The sequence below is a fragment of the Aspergillus tubingensis genome, assembly GCF_013340325.1.
Source record: "Aspergillus tubingensis WU-2223L DNA, scaffold_8, whole genome shotgun sequence".
Taxonomy (NCBI): domain Eukaryota; kingdom Fungi; phylum Ascomycota; class Eurotiomycetes; order Eurotiales; family Aspergillaceae; genus Aspergillus; species Aspergillus tubingensis.
This window is the reverse complement of record NW_023336282.1, coordinates 1,224,123-1,244,721: the sequence shown is the minus strand read 5'-3', so window position 1 is coordinate 1,244,721 and position 20,599 is coordinate 1,224,123. Positions and strand designations below refer to the sequence as shown.

The window sequence follows — 20,599 nt, the reverse complement described above, 5'->3', positions numbered from 1 at the left end:
AGGGCCATAACGCCCTCTGGAACCAGCATCCATGGTCCAAGGACGTCAGAAATGCGCTGAAAGATCGGTTTCATCTTCGTGGTTTCCGCCTCAATCAACTGGAGGCCATTGATGCGACGCTGAGCGGAAAAGACACATTCGTTCTGATGCCTACTGGAGGAGGCAAGTCTCTATGCTATCAACTACCCTCTGTTGTCACTTCAGGCTCCACAAGAGGAGTAACAATCGTGATATCCCCCTTGCTCAGTCTGATGCAGGATCAAGTCTCGCATCTGAACAAATTGAATATCAAGGCTTACTTGTTAAACGGGGAGACTCCGAAGGAGCAACGGCAATGGATTCTCAGTACGCTATCAGGCTTCTCGGCGGAGGAAGATATCGAATTGTTATACATCACCCCGGAAATGGTCAACAAAAGCCAGGCGATTACGAAAAGCTTGGATAAGCTCAATCGCAGTCGGAAGCTTGCTCGCATAGTGATCGATGAGGCGCATTGTGTCAGTCAGTGGGGACATGATTTTCGCCCTGATTATAAAGAACTGGGAGAACTCAGGAATCAGTTACCCGGAGTACCAATGATGGCGCTAACTGCGACAGCCACCGAGAACGTCAAAGTGGATGTTATCCACAACTTAAAGATGGAAGGTTGTGAAGTGTTCTCTCAGAGTTTCAACAGGCCAAACTTGACGTACGAAGTACGGATCAAAAAGAAGGGAACGGAGGTCCTGGCCAGCATAGCCGATACTATAAAGACCTCCTACGCAAACAAATCCGGCATAGTCTATTGCTTGTCGCGCAAGACATGCGAAAAGGTCGCGAGCGGTCTCCGGGATGACTATCGCATTAAAGCAGAACACTACCACGCCGGCATGGATTCAGGAGAACGTGCGAAAATTCAACAGGCTTGGCAAGCTGGAAGGACTCACGTTATAGTGGCGACGATCGCGTTCGGAATGGGCATCGACAAACCTGATGTGCGTTTTGTGATCCATCACAGCATCCCCAAGAGTCTGGAGGGATATTATCAGGAGACAGGACGGGCTGGCCGAGATGGCAAGCGGTCTGGCTGCTACCTCTATTACTGCTACAAGGACTCGAGTACTATATCTAGCATGATCGACAAGGGCGAGGGCAGCAAGCAACAGAAGAATCGGCAGCGGCAGATGCTCCACAACGTCGTACAATACTGTGAAAACAGAAGCGACTGTAGGCGAGTACAAATTCTTGCCTACTTCAACGAATATTTCCGCCGGCAAGACTGCAATGCCTCATGTGATAATTGCAAGTCCGACTCTGTCTTCGAGCTCCATGACTTTTCACAGTACGCTGCCTCTGCAATCAAGGTTGTTCGGCACTTCCAAAGCATCGAAGACAAGGTTACCTTGTCGTACTGTGTGAACATCTTCCGGGGAAGTGTGAAGAGATTCAGGTCTCCACAACACCGGCAGGCCCCTGGCTATGGCGACGGTTCGGACCTAGAGCTGGGTGAAGCAGAACGGTTGTTCCATAGACTTTTGGGCGAGGGAGCTCTTGTTGAAGAGAATGTTGTCAACGGTAGTAAATTTGCCATTCAATATATCAAGGTGGGACGGCGTGCCGCTGACTTCGAGAGTGGGCGGTGCAAACTGAAGCTTGACGTGCGAGTCTCGCCGAATGGAAAGGCCAAGAAGTCCAATTCGGGATCACGAGCTGATGGCGGCAACAAAGAGTATCAACCGCAATCTACAAACGTCTCGTCCCCTGTACAAGCGGCAAACCAACGCCGCCTATCTCGGTTCCGTTACCAAGGTGGTGCAGGCGACACCACGGATGATGACGCAGACAGTGATGGGTTCGAAAGAATCCGAATCGCCGGCAAGCCAGCACAAGAGAAGAGGCGTACTCCTGGACCGCCAATCACCCAAGATCGCCGATTTGAGCAGTTGGACCCTCTACACAAAGCGGTTGCGGAGGATTTCATGGTCTATGCCAAGAACTATTGCCAGGATGTAAGTGAACGTTCATATCGATGGTTCCATATAAGTCTCTAATAGCCAAACAGCTGGTCATGCAGAAAGGCCTCCGCAACCAACCGTTTACTGACAGCGTCCTGCGCGAGATGGTCATCGTTTTCCCCAAAGGTGAGAACCCTTTCATGATAAGTGTGAGCAGAACTAACTCATGTTCAGATATGGCGGAACTTGCCACAATTCCTGGTATCGATCGGGATAAGGTGAACCGATACGGAGGCCAGATCCTGAAGCTCGTGCGCGACACGCAGCGCCGTTATGCAGAGTTGAAGAAAGAGCAAGATGACGCTGATGGGGTGGTTCCGGATCCCAACCACCACAACGTTATTAACCTTACCAGCACCGAGGACGAGTTCAGCGATGGCGGAATCTTTACTGATCATCCTTCTACCTTCAATGTGGACGAGACTTTGTCTAGTCGCTATTTCTCTACCCAGCACACCGCTGACCTCGACTCTGACGAGGAGGATGAGGGCCCTGGAAAGTCTAGTAGACCCCGGGCTCGGAAGCGTCAAACAACCAAACGCCCTCGCCGTCAAAATGCCGCCCCTAGGTCCAGGGCAAAATCGACGGGAGCCCGCAGAAAATCCGGTGATCGTGCTGACAACCGCTCTTCTGCCCCTCGGAAAGCGACCAAAGCGAAACCCTCAACTAGTCGAATAGGGATGATGCCCATCTAATGGCTATCGGAGTGCCGAAAATTTCGGCTTTGTGATGAATTTTATGGTATATGCAGTGGCACTTACGGGCGTTGATTCCTTAATGCATGTATAGGCGTTATGCTAATGGGGATATCAAATGCTGGCATGATGACTCCATTAGGCGCTTGGCTTTTTTTTGACAGAATATATACAGCCTTCTTTCTTTTCATTATACTCTAATAAGCTATGTAACATACGGTGAATCATCATGCAATCATTCAATCGTCTAATGAGCGTCCAAAATCAATCAGTCTCAACCGTCGCGCATCACGAGGATGAAACTGGGCGACTTTAGCTCTGACCAAAAACCGCGAGGCGGCCGATTCTCGGGGCAGATCGATATAGGAGGATCCTGCCTCCAACAAAGCATTAAGTAGATTGCGCATTTCCAGAGCTGCAGCCTCTCTGCGATTAGCTGGTTGATTGTCCCCTTGCCCAGACTGGCGCGGGAGAATCTCGTCGATTCGGCGCTGTCCAGCATCTGGATTTGCTGCCTCTGGATTTTTAGGCTTCTTCGGTTTTCCATGGCTCGTATAGCCTAGTTGCAAGGTCGCATCCGAGACCTGGGCGGTGTCACCCACCGTGGGGCCGCCGAGGGCTTCAGCAGCAAGCATGGACGCGAGGGTTTCGTCCACAAAATTATACAGGGCGGTCTTCATCTCCTCTGTTGCTTGGTCAAGCTCTTTCTGCTTTTCTTCTTCTTGCGCCGCTAGTTCACGCGCTAGCTGGGAAGCGGTCTTCTTCTCCTTGGTCGTCTTCTCGCTGCTTATGGTCTGGATCCGCTTTCGCAGACCATCCCGGATCACTTGAGCGTCTCGGAGATTCGCCTCCTCTGCTTTCAAACGCTGGCGGCTGGATGAGATATTCTCTGCTGTCATGGAGACAGAAACCTTGGTTTCTTTGACTAGACGCGATGTCTCTTCGAGTGCTAGCAAAGAAGGTAGGGGTGAGCCTGAGGCTGGGAACTCGGTCTCTGATTTCAGAAGCGAGTCGTAGGCTCTCTTGGCTCTCTGTACTTGGGCTACGCGCGACCAAGTATCTGTGCCTATTTTGGAGAGATCGAAGGAGTTGACCTCGCGCAGCTGGGCGATGTGTTAGGAGTTGGGTTACATGTTTGGGATGTATACGGGGGAGAGTTCTCCAGGGGTGGGTACATACCCTACGCAGGTCATCTTCTTGGCGTTTGACTTGATCCTGAAGTTCTTTTAGAGTCTCGTCCAATTTTCTATTGTACGCCTGTAGAACTGCTGGATTGATTTCTTGGTTCTCGTAGAAGTCCTCGGCGCGTTGACGCTTCTCTGCGAAACGCTGGACTTTTTCGACGGTTTCCTGTGACACGTCCATTGCAAATGGGTTTGAGTAAATTAAATAAATGTGCCTCTAATTTTAGTCCTCGCTATGCATCCAGTTGTCTCACAAGCCAACTAAACGAGGGGATTTGTATAGACGAATGAGGGATTGGCAGGTGTTTTGCAGGCCGGGAACACGTGAGGGATGTTCCGGAAAGGGGATAGCGCGGGAAGAGCGAGGATGCGCGACTGAACCTCAACTCAACCTTAACGTCGCTTCTCCCTCTTCGTCCTTCACCGCGACAAGCTCGACTTCCTTCACCCATCCACTTCCCCTCTTATCCCCCTTTTGATCATCGCGCGTTTACTCGCCACCTCTATTTTTAACCTGTCGCTGTCGTCTCATCGACCTCTCGTCTCTCCCACGTCTGCTATTTCAGCGTACCTGGGGTGATCGTGTAGAAGACCCGCCCGTCCTCAACGTCTCTCGACCCACGTCGCGTCTTCCAAAGGCAAGAAAAAGGATAGTTTGGGCGTCGGATACTGCTAAAAAGGCCTCGTTTTTACTTCTCGTTTTCTTTTTACTCCTCTCCCTTCCACGCTTCCCTCCGCCTTCCAACCCATTCGGACCCTGAGCACATCTTCGTCCACCGTCCAGCACCCAATCTCTCCTGCCCTCGTGCCCGACCCGATTGGTTTCCATTTTTCCTTCTTCCCTCTACCTTGCACTGCTTCACTCTGAAGCTTTCTCGCTCCAAGTCCAACCTTCAAGGCCTCGTGGCAACCCCAGACCTTTTCACACTTTCCTCGTCGGCTCTCCTTTCACAGCATCACTTCCCGCACTGTGCACGAGTTCACCAATCTTCCCACATCCTTCCAAGCACCAGAATTCCCTCTCCATCCGATCGCCAGCACCAGCAAGTTTTATTGGGAACTCCTGGTGTACATAGTCGATCAAATAAAGCTGCAGTGAAAAGAAAAGAAGAGCTGTTCTGAAAAAGAAGTGAAATCTCACTTGGACACGTCCTGCGTAAGTGAAGCAAGCACAGAAATACACGCACAGTTTAGGCAAGCAAATCATCATGTCTGCCTCTCCGTCTGCGTTGCAATCGACCAAGCGTCCCTTGGAGGACCCTTCCTCTCCCTCCGGTCCTAATGACCAGCCGGAAGCCAAGCGTCCTGCGTTGGACAAAGTAGTAAAGGGCGATGAGTCCGAGGCGTATGCCGATGTGAAGACGGATGCGCCGGCTGCGACTGCTGATGGCCAGGGCGACACCGTGGTCCCCGATGCTCCTAACTCCAAGGGCGCTCAGGAGACACAACCCATCCAGTCGACGGCCTCTCACGCCGAGTCGACCGGTGCCCAATCTGAGCAACACCGTCCCCAGGATGAGTCTAGCTGGATTCACATCCGGGCTGTAATCTCCAGCCAGGAGGCTGCCACCGTCATCGGTAAGGGTGGGGAGAACGTATCCCAGATCCGTCGTCTGTCCGGCGCCAAGTGCACCGTCAGCGACTACTCCCGTGGTGCCGTTGAGCGTATCTTGACCGTTAGCGGCCCCCAGGATGCTGCTGCGAAGGTGAGTTTGAACACGATACAGTTCGATTTCTTTTTATGTCTGCTAACCCGGATGCTAGGCCTTCGGTCTTATCATTCGTACCTTGAACAACGAGCCCCTTGATGCCCCTTCTACTGCCCAATCCAAGACATACCCCTTGCGTTTGTTGATTCCCCATATTCTCATTGGCTCGATCATTGGCAAGGGTGGGAGCCGTATTCGAGAGATCCAGGACGCCTCTGGTGCACGTCTCAACGCTTCTGATGCCTGCCTTCCCCTGTCCACTGAACGGTCCCTTGTTATCCTCGGTGTTGCTGACGCAGTGCACATCGCTACTTACTACGTTGCCGTGACCCTCGTCGAGCAGCTGACAGAACGCTTCGGCGGCCCCGCCGCCTCGGCCTATGCCACTCGCAGCGGCGGTCCGGCTGGCGCTGTGCCCGGCGGCATGCAGGTTGTGCCGTACGTGCCTCAGCCCGCTGGTGGGCAGTACGGCCATCCCGACACCTTCAAGCGTCACCACCCTCACCCCAACCGTGGCGCAGCTGGCGGCTATGGTGTTCCCTACCTCCAGGGCCCCGCCGCGCAAACTCCTGTAGCTCAGCCCTCGATGCCCTACGGTGCTACTCCCCACACCCCGTATGCCGGCGCTGGTCCCCACCAGCCCGCGCCCTACGGTGCGCCTCAGGCGGCCGCCGCACAGGCTCGTGGTGGGCCGACACCTGCCGCTCCCGTCGGCGGTGTCATGCCCGGCCAGCCACTGACTCAGCAGATCTACATCCCCAACGACATGGTTGGCGCCATCATTGGAAAGGGAGGAGCCAAGATCAACGAGATCCGGCACCTGAGTGGCAGTGTTATTAAGATCAACGAGCCCCAGGAGAACAGCAACGAGCGTCTGGTCACGATCACCGGTACCCAGGAGTGCAACCAGATGGCGCTCTACATGCTCTACTCGAGACTTGGTTAGTATCCCTCCATTGCATCTCACCCCATATATGACAAGTGACCCATTCTAACGATCCCATAGAAAGCGAGAAGCATCGGATCTAGGCTAAGTGAATTCATTCTGTTTCTGTTCCCACCGACGAATCGGTTTGCTTGCTGTCTTTTTGCTTTGCGACAACTCCCAAAAGTCGTCGTCCGTTCTTATCCCGGTGGCTCTGATGGTTTGGTTTGGGTCTTTCGTCACTATATTCTTTTGTTTCTTTCGGGGGTCTGCGCGTTTTGCTTTTTATTTCCCTCAATTTCTTTTGTGTGTACTGTATTTATTTGGAAAAGCGCTGTCCAACTAATAATACCTTTCCCCATAACCCGTCCCCAACCTCCACACTACATTACACATACACAACCTATACACCCTATATATGACCCATTAAAATCACTCCACCTTCTGAAACCTCACATGCCTCATAATCCCAAACCCTCCCTCCCCCTTCTCCACATCCCCTCCATCCCCCTTCAACATCCACTCCCTAATCGGCCCAATCCCCCTCCCAAACGCCTCCGTCCCCTTAATCTCCATATGCGCCTCCACGCTCTCCCACCCCGCCAACACCACCATCCCAAACGCCTCCCCGCTCGGACTATCCCCATGCTTCCGCGTCCCAGGCCGTTCCACCTGCCCCATGACCAACCCTCGAGGCCGTTTCCCTTCCTCGAGATTCTCCACCAGCTCGGTCCGGAACGCCACGAGGCTCTCGTGCAGTTTCTTCTTCTCGTCCGCGGACATGGAGGTCGGGAACCACGGCGTGAAGATCTCGGTTACGGGCGAGGCGGATAGATCGTGGGTTTTGTGCGCTGGAGGGGGAGGGGAGAGGGTTGCGTAGAAGGTGGTTAATGGGGTGGATGGGGAAAGGTAGGGTGTTAGGGAGGGAGTGAGGGTTGGGGAGGTTTGGGCGTCTTTCCAGTCTGTTTTATTATTTCATTTCCGTGTTAGTTGGGTTGGGTTGGGTTGGGGTATGTGGTCATGTATGGATGTCGTTATAGATAGAGATATATAGAGGAGTAGAAAGGGAAAGGTATAGAGCTTGTGTCTTTGGGGGACCAGGGAGGGAAACGCACAAATAACCCAAACAACCACATTCTCATCTTCAATTGAGCGACCCCAAGAGGACCCTAGGTATCCGTTCTGGTGTTTGGTGTTTTTGAAGAGCTCTAGGAGCGAAGCGCCGGCTTCATTGTTGGTGGGGTCTTCGGGTTTGATGGCGGGGTTGAGGTGGAAAAAGATGAATTCGGTGACGCCGGACATTTTTCTCTTTCTCTTTCCTCGTTTGTTTAGCCTTGCTATTACTGGTTTGTGTTGGATTTTTTAGAGGGTAAGCTAGAAGGAGGGATTTGTAGCTGGTGGTGCTGGAGAAGAGAGGGGGTTTATAGTAAGCAGTAGTAGGCAAGCTTGAGCTCGGGGAAAGAAAGTTTAAAATGATAAGAAACAAAGAAAGAAAGAGGAGTTGGGTTGATGTCACTGCCGCATGATGTCAGTGGTTGGTTGGTTTATTTGATGCCTTAGGCATGATATACGAACTATACAGTAACATGTGCTAGTATGCAGTGGCAGTGAACATCACTCATTAGTTTAAGGATGAATCGGATCTATGTACATAATAACGCTACCAACATCCAATGGCCGGACCCGCTGTTTTTTCATGGTTCAAGAACTCATAGTCAAGGGAAAAACAGAATAGTAATAGAAAAGCAGCTAATCCTACAGATCATCCACTCCGCGCACCTTGGACTTCTTCTCTCCAATTGCCTTCTTCAGACTGCCCACAATATGCTGCCGGCGTTGCCGCTTCGTCTTCCACTGCGCACTCTCCTCCCGCGTGACGAGCTCTCCGACTCCTTCCACTTCGCGAAGCCGACTAGCCCGCGCTGAGCCGTTGATGCTGGATCGGAAGCCTCGTGTAGCAGAGTCCGGTGTATGGTATGCGCTGTTGGGTCCGTCGGATCCGGGGGTGGTTGGGAATCGCCCCATGCCCTTTCGCGGGGTTGTGAAGGGTGAGCCTTCCCGGCTGGCTGCTGCCGGGGCTGAGGCGTCGATGCCTAGTTTCTTCAGCTGCATCTCTAGGACATCAATGTCGCTGCGTTTGCTTTCGGCCATGTTGGTCATCGTAGCAATCGTAGACGTGACGGCTTCCACGGTCGGCCGCCTCATAGCTTGCCGGGAGCCAGTGCCATCGGGACGAGGAGCGTCAGCTATCTTGGCGCGAAGGAGGGACACTGCCGACTCGAGATCCGCCAGCTTGGCCTGAATGTCAGTCGAGGCAGTGCGGAGATCTTGCTGCAGGTTCGCCTGCTCTGCTGAAAGAGGCGCAGAGATGATAGCTGCTGCATCGGTGTGGGCATCAAGAGTCTTCCGGATGCTCGCGCACTGGCCCCGAAGCGTCAGAATATCCTTGCTCAGGAGCTCTTGGCAGGCCTTCAGCTTGTCCTCGACCCCTTGCACCCGCTGCTGTTCGAGAGAGCCGGCAAGCATGACAACAGCATCGTCCAGTTTCTCGATATCGCAGAGCAGTAGCTTCTCGTCAAGGATAGCAGCTGGGTGTTCCTTGTTCAATAGCTCGACCCAATCACCACTTTGCGATTGCTTCTGGTACAAAACAAACGAGGCCAGTGACCGAGCATTGATGCCCAGTGTGTCAACCATGGAGTTGATGTCCCGGTATAGTCGCTCGATCTGGCCAGGAATACCAGGCTTGCTGGTCTCTCCGGCATAATCCTGGTGAGGCAGGAAAGGATCCAGCGTCGGAACAGGCTCCAGAGGTCGGGCGAGATCTGCACGCAGCCTCTCGTCCTCATCGTCGTCCGAAAGAGCCTGAGCTTCCTCTTCCATTTGCTTGGCCTTGAGGTCCACGGGAGACTTCTCCTTCTGAACAACCTGCGGTTTCAGGAGATTCTCACGCTTGACGGCCTCGGTGAGGGAAGCCTTGCGTGCAGCAAGAGTGCTTCCTGGAGCCTGTGCAGCATTGGGCTTCTGCCCCCCTATCTTGAATCGGTTCTTCTGAAGACCACTCCGTACGGGACTGGGCGACCTTGGAGGCTCCCGAGTTTGGAATGTCGGGAACTTTCCAATCTCCCCAAACAAGGACCGCTGTGCCGGGGGTTGAGAGGGTGCAGGTTTAGCAGCTTGCGAGAACAAGCCACCCTTAGTCCCGAACTTGAAGGCACCGTCGGGAGTGGCCTCTGGACTCGCCTCTGCCGACTCTGGTTCGCTGATATCTCGGGAGACTTCTTCACCGCTATCTCCAAAATCAGACTCGTCGCCCTCCTCTTCTTCCTCTTCCGCTTCTTCCTCGCCTTCCTCACTCTCCTCTCTTCCAGACTCATCGGCATCGGATTCGTCAGGTACTGGACCAGGCTCTTCCTGCGATGCTGGTGGCTTCCACGTAGCTGGATCTGGAGGCAACGGCGCCTCTTCAGCTTCAGCCTCGTCCACTTCTTCTTCTTCGTCTACCTCTTCAGGAAGCTTCTTCGCGAAATCCGGGGGTAAAGGTGGCTCTCCTCCGACATCTGCCGCGGCAGGTTTCGCCTTGACAGTGAAGTCGGGAGGAAGAGGAGCGTCATCAACGGAACTCTTAGACACATTGGACGATGCCGAAGTATCGCCCGGCCCGTACGAAGCCTTGCTGGTGGGGTCAGGGGGGAGAGGGGTTTGGATACTGGAGGCAAGGGGGGTGCGATGGGCGTCTTCAGAAGGCGTCTTAGCTGAGGGTGGTGTAGCAGCTGTGGTCTTTTCAGAGGGGGTAGCTAGCGGGCTTGATGTGGGCTTAGCAGGTGAAGCATTGCCGAACAACGAGAATGGAGACTTGGTAGTAGCCTGGGGCTGGCCGAAAGGATTGGCCGGCTGCTGACCAAAGGGATTAGGAGGCTGCGGCTTGGAGCCGAAAAGGGAGGTCGGTGCAGCGATTTCGGTCTTGGAGGGCGCTCCGAAAATAGATGGCGCCGGTCCCTTGGATTCAGGCTCTTTGGACTCAGGCTTCTGCGGAGGCGCAGGTTCGTCGTCCATATCATCCATTGACTCGGTTGGTGGGCTAGTCTTGTTGCTGCTAGATACCATGTCGTCCATGGATTCGCCAAATGAGAATAGTCCTGAAGGCTTATCTGGCTTAGGCCCATCGTTGACCGCAGTACCGTCGCCCTTGAACGTAGATCCTAACACGAAGCCACTAGAGCTTTGTCCAAAAGCGCTCTTTGTCTCGCCCGAGGTTGGGGGAGGAAACGCAGTGTCAGTTTCGGTCTTAGCACCAAACGGCGACGGCACAGACGATTTCGCAAACGCGCTCTCTCCAGACATTTTAGCGAAGGGTGATTCGGTGGTGGTTTTTGACGCCGCAAAGCCAGCAAACCCTCCTCCAGAAGAGTTTGCGAAGGAGCCAAATCCTCCTCCTGTACTAGTAGTCGAGGCTCCAAACAGACTCTTACCCGGTGTTGACGGTTGTCCAAAACCTGACCCGCCGCCCAGTGCGCCGAAGCCGGACTTACCGAATTGGGGTGATGCAGTTCCCAAGGCACTAGGAGCGCCAAAGGAGGCCCCCGGCTGTGATGGGGTGCCGAAAGAAGGTGCGCCAAACGATGTCTTTCCGAAGGCCGGCGGCTGCTGGCTGGCACCCAAAGTGGAAGTACTACCAAATGCCGGTGCAGCTGACGGTTTGCCAAAAGGGGATGCTCCTAGCGGAGATGGGCTACCGAAAGCTGATTGTCCGAACGCAGGCTGCGCAGGGGGCTGAGATTGTACTGACTGTGCTGGCGGTGCCGGCTGCTGCTGTTGAGCCTCTGATGCCAGACCGTGGTAAGGAATTTTTTGACGGACTGATTCGTTGTAGACGAACCACCAAGAGGACAGGATACCCTCGTTATTGAGGAGTAGCAGGTTCGGCAGCGGCGTTGAACTCTCAGCAATATCCTCGCCAGCGATCGGAGCCACGACATTCTCAGTGCTCGATAGGTCAAAGCCTAAACCGATCACAGAGGTTTCTTCCGTGGAGTCTTTTAGCGGGAGGGAAGCTCTCTTGGTGTCATCGTTCACTTCGGTCGTAACAAAGAGCCCGGTAGTAGCCTTGGCGGCATCATCACTGGCCAGCGGTTGATCCGCTCTCGTGATCAAGCATACGTCGGTCGAAGCGGTGGAGGATACAACAAGGACATCCTTCAAATGCGGTTTGTAGTCTCGGAGACGCGCGAGGAACTGGTAGGCAGGGGCGCGCTTGAAGCCAAATGGCATGCACAATTCCGGCAATTTCTGGATCAAGAAAGGCGCATTCTTCCTCCTGGTGATAATATAGTAAGGCGAAGATGGTGTCTGGCCCATATCATCCTCCACAGCATTCGATGTGTAGACCATCAAGAAGACGTCATTCTCAAGCCAGGCGATAGAGGACACTGCACAGGTTAGAATTTGGGGAAACTTTGAAAACGCGAACGCGGTACGCACCGTGATGGTTATCCTCCAGATCAGGAGGACGCGGAATGATATCCTTCTGGGCACCATCTGGAGCCATTTGGAATCCAGTGCCATCCGCCAGTCCTGCCACGAGCTGCTTGCCCTTGTTACTCCAGCAAACTGTGCTGACCCCCGATTTCAACACCTGGCCATTGGGACCCGAGAGCAGGTTTCCGGCTTTCAGATCGGCTATGAGGAGGTCGCCCCCGGTTGTGACAAGCGCAACAAGGGATGAGTGCGAGTCGTCCGACTGTGCGGGATTGGGGGCAAGGAAGCGAAAGGTGGCTCCGTTCGTCGGGATAGACAAAGCCGGTTGCGCATTCCCTTGCAAGAGACTTGCCGTCTCAAACACCGAGAGCTGTGTACCATTCTCTGTCGCCAGTACTAGGGCGCTATCGCCTGAGGCAAAAGTGATATGGGTGGGCCGAGCGGGAAGAGGTATCGTTGCGCGCGGCTGGAAGGGCTTGGTCTTGACCTTCTCATCTCCTGTGGGCGCGGAGATAGCGGTTCTTATGTCGTTAGAGGAGGCAATATAAAGGGCGTCTGGCCCAGCACCGACAACAACGCCTTTTGTTGCTGCGACAGCGAGAAGGGAGCTCGTAGGGCTAGGAAGGGAATCTTCGGGCCAGGGAGTATTCAGTAATCGAACGTTGCTATCGCTGGACACGCCTTTGAACCCGACTTCCTACAATGATTGTCCATCATGTCAGCTCAAAATCGATTCAAACCCTTAGCGCCATTGCGACATACATCTGCAAAAACATCGGGAAGCTCGGGGCCCAATTCAGCGGCACCCCCAGCGGGGTTGGAAGCTCCAAAGCTGAAAGCCATTCTGAGTCTGTCGAGATCGGCCGAGATTGAACGAGGACGGTCGCCTAGAGATAACCGAGTCTTTGGAGCATGGGGAGAAGGTGGACTTTGCGGCGAAGATGAAAAGGAGCGACGCTGGAGTGCTTGAGGACTCCGATTGAAGAGCTTCCAGGTGCGCGCAAAAATCTTGACCACCTCCCCTCGAGGGAAGGAAGTGGGATGAAAGGGACGGGGTTCACAACGACCCTAAGGAAAAGAGAAATAACAGCACAGTCAATGACTGCCGATAATGCAGGAGCAACGCAACAAGAATGGAGATGGAGTTCGGCGCCAGATTCCCAGCCGGACAAAAACAGCGGAATTGCTCGCTCATTAGCTAATCCGTGACGTGCCTGAGGCCGCCGCGATCAGGCGCCCGGAGCTTCGTCACTCCATCAACTCGCAGCTCCTCCTCCGCCATCTCTCTCCGTCCTGCTATAGCTTCCTGCTCTTCCCCCGTCATCTGTGCCGATATCTCATCTTTCTTCGTCAATCCTCAGCTTCTCTTCATCTCAACTGAGCTTCAATTCTCCCAGCTCCTGCTGTTCCTCGCCCCTCTCACAGTACATCACCTCTCCACGCCGTCACCATGACAGGCTTCGATTTCTCCAACTACAACCGTAACGCGGCGCTCCACGCGAAGGGAGTTCCTCTCCCCAAGGCCACCAGTACCGGTACCACCATTGTGGGATGTATATACGACAATGGCGTTGTGGTATGTACCTCCGGAGCAGCCCAACAAGCTCCCTAGTACCCACGACGACGATCACGAACTCACCACATCTGGCATAACCACAGATTGCAGCAGATACCAGAGCCACCAGCGGCCCGATAGTAGCAGACAAGGTAAACACCCGTTCCCCCTCCTCCCCGGGCACTCACAACCACCCCAACTCAACAAACAACTAACACACATATCCCCACACCTCCAGAACTGCGAGAAACTACACTACATCGCGCCCAAGATCTGGTGCGCGGGAGCCGGAACGGCCGCGGACACCGAGTTCACGACGGCGTTGATCAGCTCGAACATCGAACTGCACTCACTTTCGACGGGCCGGCCCCCACGCGTAATCACCTGCATGACGATGCTGAAGCAGCACCTATTCCGATACCAAGGCCACATCGGCGCCTACCTAGTCGTGGCAGGTGTCGACCCCACCGGCATTGGTCTTTTCACCGTCCACGCCCACGGTTCCACCGACAAGCTTCCCTACGTGACCATGGGATCTGGTTCCCTGGCCGCGATGTCCGTGTTCGAGTCGACATGGAAGCCGAACCTGGACCGTGAGGGTGCGATCGCCCTGTGCGCGGAGGCCATCAAGGCTGGTATCTTTAACGATCTGGGATCTGGTAGCAATGTCGATGTTTGTGTCATTGAGAAGGACAAGCCTACGCAGTTGCTGCGCAACTACATCAAGCCTAATGAGCGTGGCGAGAAGGAGCGCAATTACCGCTTCCCTAAGGGTACCACGGCTTATTTGAACCAGAAGATCATCAGCAAGGAGGATATGCGGAAGTATATCTCTGTTGAGGAGGCGTCGGGTGATCCTAACTTGATGGAGGTGGATGTCTAAGTGATGTGTTGTTATTTGTTGTTGTAACGACTAGAGCAAAGAAAGGTTCTTATTTACTACTACTGGTTTTGTCGGGCTCGCTTTATCTTATCCTAAATATGGGCCCACGCATGAATAATTGCCATTATGATTGTTGGAATTGAGAACGATTCGAAAAGTTATACTCACGTAGAGCTGTAGTAGATACGCCAGAGGCAATGATATTTCCTCTTCAGTCGCTATAATTTATACTAGTAGTATACAATCCTGGTGTATCAGACCAGGCTAGGTATCTAAAATACACCTCATCGCACTTCTTCGTACTCAGAACAACCCTCCCCTTCTTCTTCCCCAGAAAACCGATGTCCAATCCTCGGCGGCTCCATAAGCGCCTCAACGACATCCGCACCCTCGACCTCCTCCACAACATCATAGATATATGCATACTGCGTAAGCGAAACACGTAACCCCTCGCGCCGAAAGCGTTCAACACCCGCATGATACAAAGCACGTGCAATCGCCGGCTTGACAGGCGCATTATGCTTCACCAGGAAGACATACAGCCAATGCACGAGACTGTAGGACCGGCGCGGACTCAAGCGCTTCGAGCACGCGAGTGACACCGCCAGAAGGTGGATCATCTCTAGAGCAGCGTGCGGGTCTGGACAGTCGCTGGTCCTGGGGTCGGGGTAGTAGCGCACGAGGGCTTTTTCGGAGGGATCGGGTATAGGGATCCAGGATTTGGAAAGGGCGATTTTGAGAGGGGTGTGGGAGCGGAGGAGGCGGATGAGTGTCCATACGCTGCGGGAGTCGCCGGTTCGGGCGAGGTCGAGGCCATGGGAGATGAAGTCCGGTGAGGTGATGTCGATTTGACGGGTCATTTGTTCGAATTTGGAGAAGAAGTGGGGAGTGGTTGCGTTGTAGGCGTCGAGGCTGGCGAAGATGTTGGCGAAGGAGGCGTTGGATGCGGATGTTTCCATGTTGGTTAGGGTGCGTCGGGTAGATTTGGTGAGGGCGTTGCGGGCTTTCAGGTCGACGACTAGTATGAGGAGGCCGTTGGCTGGTAGCCCAAGGTCATGGATGCCTTGCATTAGGCTGCTTAGCAAGTCTTCGCTGGACTCAGTCTTGTTGATGGACTCGTAGAGGCCGAAGAGGCGCCTTATGGGCACATCTGTGGCTCGTACATTCTTCCTCCATAGAGGCCCGTCGGAAAGGCCTTTGCTGAGAGTGCGTAAAGCCCATATGCGTAAGATGATCTGATGTTGCAGCGGGATATTTGGCTCTGTTACATCGCGCTGCGATCGAACATCAAGCCATGCTTTCGATGAAACAAGTTGCGGGATCTCTTGAGCCTGCAACAAGCGATCATGCCACCGGCTAAGCAGGTCTTTCTTGTTCAACGCCAGAAATTCGGTTGTCGATATGACAGCAGCTGTTGCAAGATCCGGCTTGAAACTGCTCAGTATGTCACTCGCGTAGACTTCACCAGCGCCAGCTCGCAGCTTTCTGGGAAGTTCCAGCCAGCGCGTGATAAACAACGTAGCCCACGAGCAACATGCCGACTCCAGTTCCTGAGCAGCAACGAGCATGCTCTTCGCCAAGGGCAAGTCCTCGCAGACATCCCTCTCCCATAAAGCGCCAAGCCACGCATCAATGATCCCCTCATCGAGATCACCGTGCCCATAGATATCACACCGTCCAATTGCATCCCACATCGCCCGGTACATTGCCGTGACCGTATCCGGGGACTGTCTCTTCTTCTCACCCTTCGCCGGTACTGCTTTCGCAACAGCCTCTATAACAGCGCACAGCTCCTCAGGCGGAACAAGCCCAAGCTCCAGAGCCTGGACGAAATTGTCGAAAAGCGGGTGCCGCTTACCCTGCCTTATTCCACGCGAAGCGATATGCTCGACCGCGGTCAAATAATTCCTCGCTCCGCGGATATTAAGCTGCGGATCATCCAGAAACGACACCAGCTCATCAACAGCCACCTCCCCCCTCCTCGAGCACGACAACAAGTGGTCGAATATAAACCGACTATACCCCGGCTCTCGCAAAAGATCAACATCCAGTTGCCGAATAACCCTCTTAACAGACTCAACGGTATGACACTCCCTCAACCGTCTCCTGACATATTGATCGCGCGACACCTCATCAGACCCCTCCGGCGGCATATCCGGCCTCCCAAACTCAAACTCATCACCGGCAACGTTACCACCCTCATTATACACCGGCGCAGACTGTGTCGGAATCGGAGGCGGCGGCGGCGGTGACGGCGACGGGGTACTCAATTGATAAAAGTGCGAACCTACAAACACAATCACCACCGTTAGAATCCTCCACCAACATAAAGCCAACAGCTTCGATCACTCACCCTTCGCCTTCCTCCCCTCCGTCGTGGTCGTCCATTTCATATGCTCCCTCCCATTGCGCCCAAACAAACACGCAATATCATCCAAAGGCCCTGTCCCCGCAATCCCAGCGAGTGCAGTATTCCTCCTCTTAGCGAGTCGTCGTCGAGCCTCCAATGGACCCGGGACGCGGCTCTCGTAGCGTCGTTGGCCGTTAGCGAAACGTCGGAACGCGGAGGCTAGGAAGTCCTCGCTGATCCAGACGTGATCGAGGAGGTTATTCGATGATGGTGCATGCCTGTAGGCATGTCTGCCGAGAGACATGAGGTAGCGGGGCGCATGCGACGGCGGTGGAGGGAATTGAAGCAATTCGCGATGTCTGGGCCTGTCGGATGTGGTCGATTAGCAAAGGCGGGATTGGTTGCATCGAGCTTGGAAAGTTTGGAGAGGGTTGGATGGATGATGAGTAAGCGGGTCGCCCCGAATTGGGGAACCGTGCTTTGGGCTTAATAGTTACTAGGCTAGTTGCTAGTGGTGATTTGGGAGGTTCGTGCAGTGGTTTGGTTTGCAGGTAGTAGAGATTTTCTGAATTTTATTTTCTTTTATTTATGTTTGTTTGGGTAAGATACTGGATGAGAGGAATATTGTCGTGAGGCTGATTGCTCGTGTTCCTGGTCTATTCTGGTATACTAAATGTCTAAATCACCGGCCTGTTCTATTCTTTGTAGGCCAAACCAAGTAAAATCATGCATGATTTGACAGCACATGTCGGTTAATTCATATACTATGTGCAAGAAGAGAAAGCGAAATAGAATGTAGGAAATGAAAAGGGGGCCCCTGCACGCCTTCCATGCATATATGATGTTACTCTGTAGTCGATGGTATCTTATGCCAATGCTCGCCAACACACAAGGAAAACGCGAAGTATGAAATTGAGGACAGGCCCGATGATGATGAAAAAGAAGATATAAAGTGAAGGCCAAAAGGCAGGTATGGACGCTAAGGAACGATAATCCAACAGGAACATTATCTGTTGTGTGATGCTTTTCTTTCGAAGCCGTAAACTTCGTGGTGAAACCCTTCAAGGGCTCCCTCACTAAACAGAACGTGGTTTTCTTCCTGTTACCACATAATAGTCCAAATAAGCATGGACATCACGGTTTTGGATGGATTTTCGAACATCGACCAGGAAGACTTCGATCTCGGGCTTCGACCAGCCAAGAATCGTGAGTGGCTTGTAAGACCAACCAGCTGCGGCTTCCAGCAGGTTTGTCTCGTTCCACGAACCAATCGTTCTCAGATGAGAGTCGGTAGACCAAGGATTCACGGGTACTTTTTGAACCCGTTCCTGAACGTCCTCGAATCCCACTTCTCTCATCCAGCGTGCCAATCGATGGGCCACTCGAAACTGCCGGGGCGGGTCTGAGGCCTGGCCGGCACGATGGTGTAGATCCATAAGGTCTTGAAGGGCATATTCACTGAACTTGTCGGGATCCTCTTCTGGCATGGTTCCGTCATCGCATTTCGGCTTCGGGTCAAACTCGTCGCACTGAACACTGCCACCAGGCTGGAGATGCTTGAAGACTTTCCGTAACAAGTCTTTATATGATGGCAAGGCACCTGAAAGGTGTCCGGCATGAATGACGTCGAAGTGGTTGGGCCCCCATAGCCATTCGTCCTCTGTAACGTCATCGACAAGAAAATGGACGTTCTCGGGGACTTCGTTCGGTTGTACAGGCGAGAGGTCGGTTCCTATAATCTCGGCTGCTGGAAATTCAGACGCTACATGTGATGGAGACACGATGAGAAACTGTCCGGTAGGATGAGTTGGAGAGGTTGGGGGGGGTGGTTTTCTTTTCTTTCGCTTACCTAGTTCTATAGGCCATATACCAGAGCCTGTGCCAACATCTAGGATTTTCTTTGGGCTTTGGGGAGAAGCGAAGAGCAGCCGCCCGCGGTTGACCAATTTGAGCATGTGGTGTTGCATGTCCATCCGGTCTAGCTCTTGCTCGTCGTTGGGATATAAATATGCTAGATAAAATAAAAGAAATTCAGTCAGAGACGAGGCTGGCTCCGAGAGCGTCAAAGAGGCCTGCACATACAGCCCTCATGATATTTGTGGTATCGTCTTCCATATTCCATGGGGTAATCCGTTACACTGGCAGTCAAAGACTGCGTGTCACTATTGTCACATTTAGCACCCACCAACACCACCAATAGAAGCGAAGATGCGAGTAACCAAGCAGTTCTTGCACCTCTAGCTCAATTTTCGGGGTGTAGTTGAGAGAGTCAGTACTTACTCTTCACGACTAGATCCCTGCGACATGGTGTGTTAGTTATTACTAGAGGGAACGGATCGAAAGAAACAATGTAGACGGCGACCAAGAGCAAAAGCAAAGAGTTGGAGGAAGAGCACTACCACCACAACCAACAAAAAAGAGTGGTCCTTGTCAGGGTCTCAAGTAGGAGGGAAGAGCTCACAGTTGATCTACCAGTAGGCATTATGCGTACCAGAGGACTTGGGAAACTGGGGCTTAAGAGGCCAGCGTCTGAGTGGGGGTGGGAATGGTAGTACGTAGGTAGTATCCAGGCCCAGGGCTCGGTAAGGCGACTTAGTCAGTGGATGCTCGACGAGGGTGTAAGTTAGATTGGTTTAAAAATAAAAACGATATCTCATAAGGAAATAGTATGAGAAATTCAATCCCAGCACGGACTTGATGGCCTGGAACTGATAAAAAGAAGGGTTTGTATTTACGGGGAAGTATGCAGAGATGGTAGTAGTAGTAGGTGGTGGCAGAGTATTGTAGAGACAGTCGTGGCGAAGAAGGGTTACAAATTCTCCGTTACTGTACAGGGTGGAGGGAAAGGGCATAGGATTTGAAAAATCTCGGAGATGTCATTCCAAAGTTGGAGAGCATCTGGGCCAGCCATATAGTATTTAAGATTGACAGGTTCTCCTCAGCACTACGGAGTCTATAATTGTTGCTGGACAGGGGGGGTGGTTGACATTTGTGGGTAGGTAGCATTAGAAGTGGGTGGCAGAGGAGGGCCGTCGGCTGTCTTCTCCCAATCTCCTTCCCTGAACCCGACAGGTTGGATTAAGTTTGACTTTAGCAGGATGGGGGAGGGGAGGGAAGATACCTAATCCTCCTCAAAGCTAAATAGAAGTAAGAAAATTAGAAAGATACCAGAAACTCTTGGCCCTGACTGGGCCAGACAATTACCATAATTAAGGGGCTTTTTTATTTGCGAGACAGCCATTGTACACCATTGGACAGGGAGAAAAAAGATATTATTTCAGAATAAGAATGATAAAAAAAATGATAAAAATGGAGAGAAGAAAAGACAGAAAAATAAAAAAATTTAAAAACTAAATGCAAAATCAAAAATAAAGATTGGTAGGCCACAGTAGCTGGCCAACCCAGTTAGGGTAGTACACTATCCCTATCTACTTGCAGTAAGACTTTTCGGTCCTTAGGCGGCGGTTTCTACTGTAAAGTAATAGATACTCGCTATAAGGTACTGGGTACTAGGGGATCGGGGGGTACCCACGGGCGCGAAGGGGGGAAAACAATCAAAATTCATAGACTAAGAGAGGTGGAATACTCCAACTTTGCACCCAAACTACTACTCGTGTGAACCGAGTGGGTGGTTCTGTTCGGGTGGTGGGAATCCCAAGCCCATCCAATGTCTGATCCTAATCTTTTTTGACTTACTTGGGAACACTTGGACACTATACCTACCTCGTCCACACCTACCTACTGGCTGGCCCAATGTCCGCAGAGCTGGGCTTCCCGCATGTTGCTTGCTGCATGTAGTCCATGTATGTAGGTGCTTAATTTCCCG

General features: G+C 52.8%; 8 protein-coding genes across 8 annotated transcripts; 3 read left to right on the top strand and 5 right to left on the bottom strand.

Annotated features, from left to right (window-relative positions):
* Positions 1–146: 146 nt before the first annotated feature.
* AtWU_06762 (RecQ family helicase MusN) lies at positions 147–2,689 on the top strand (the record flags this gene model as incomplete). The annotated part of the gene is made up of 3 exons (XM_035501871.1): positions 147–1,988; positions 2,042–2,120; positions 2,169–2,689. 3 exons carry the CDS (start codon positions 147–149, stop codon positions 2,687–2,689), a joined length of 2,442 nt encoding a protein of 813 aa, XP_035357764.1.
* Positions 2,690–2,928: 239 nt separating this feature from the next.
* Positions 2,929–4,054, bottom strand: AtWU_06761 (uncharacterized protein; the record flags this gene model as incomplete). The annotated part of the gene is made up of 2 exons (XM_035501870.1): positions 2,929–3,792; positions 3,869–4,054. The coding sequence occupies 2 exons, from the start codon at positions 4,052–4,054 to the stop codon at positions 2,929–2,931; spliced, it is 1,050 nt and encodes a 349-aa protein (XP_035357763.1).
* A 1,027-nt stretch (positions 4,055–5,081) lies between these two features.
* On the top strand, positions 5,082–6,611 carry AtWU_06760 (telomere maintenance protein PBP2; the record flags this gene model as incomplete). The annotated part of the gene is made up of 3 exons (XM_035501869.1): positions 5,082–5,579; positions 5,638–6,523; positions 6,589–6,611. The coding sequence occupies 3 exons, from the start codon at positions 5,082–5,084 to the stop codon at positions 6,609–6,611; spliced, it is 1,407 nt and encodes a 468-aa protein (XP_035357762.1).
* Positions 6,612–6,939: 328 nt separating this feature from the next.
* Positions 6,940–7,809, bottom strand: AtWU_06759 (uncharacterized protein; the record flags this gene model as incomplete). The annotated part of the gene is made up of 2 exons (XM_035501868.1): positions 6,940–7,469; positions 7,623–7,809. 2 exons carry the CDS (start codon positions 7,807–7,809, stop codon positions 6,940–6,942), a joined length of 717 nt encoding a protein of 238 aa, XP_035357761.1.
* Positions 7,810–8,262: 453 nt separating this feature from the next.
* On the bottom strand, positions 8,263–12,828 carry AtWU_06758 (FG-nucleoporin NUP159; the record flags this gene model as incomplete). Its single annotated transcript, XM_035501867.1, has 3 exons — positions 8,263–11,936; positions 11,989–12,682; positions 12,748–12,828. 3 exons carry the CDS (start codon positions 12,826–12,828, stop codon positions 8,263–8,265), a joined length of 4,449 nt encoding a protein of 1,482 aa, XP_035357760.1.
* A 607-nt stretch (positions 12,829–13,435) lies between these two features.
* On the top strand, positions 13,436–14,423 carry pup1 (proteasome core particle subunit beta 2; the record flags this gene model as incomplete). Its single annotated transcript, XM_035501866.1, has 3 exons — positions 13,436–13,561; positions 13,645–13,692; positions 13,779–14,423. 3 exons carry the CDS (start codon positions 13,436–13,438, stop codon positions 14,421–14,423), a joined length of 819 nt encoding a protein of 272 aa, XP_035357759.1.
* A 284-nt stretch (positions 14,424–14,707) lies between these two features.
* On the bottom strand, positions 14,708–17,077 carry AtWU_06756 (uncharacterized protein; the record flags this gene model as incomplete). The annotated part of the gene is made up of 2 exons (XM_035501865.1): positions 14,708–16,710; positions 16,777–17,077. 2 exons carry the CDS (start codon positions 17,075–17,077, stop codon positions 14,708–14,710), a joined length of 2,304 nt encoding a protein of 767 aa, XP_035357758.1.
* Positions 17,078–17,849: 772 nt separating this feature from the next.
* AtWU_06755 (class I SAM-dependent methyltransferase) lies at positions 17,850–19,255 on the bottom strand (the record flags this gene model as incomplete). Its single annotated transcript, XM_035501864.1, has 5 exons — positions 17,850–18,535; positions 18,623–18,784; positions 18,856–18,935; positions 19,054–19,070; positions 19,235–19,255. 5 exons carry the CDS (start codon positions 19,253–19,255, stop codon positions 17,850–17,852), a joined length of 966 nt encoding a protein of 321 aa, XP_035357757.1.
* Between the last annotated feature and the right edge of the window lie 1,344 nt (positions 19,256–20,599).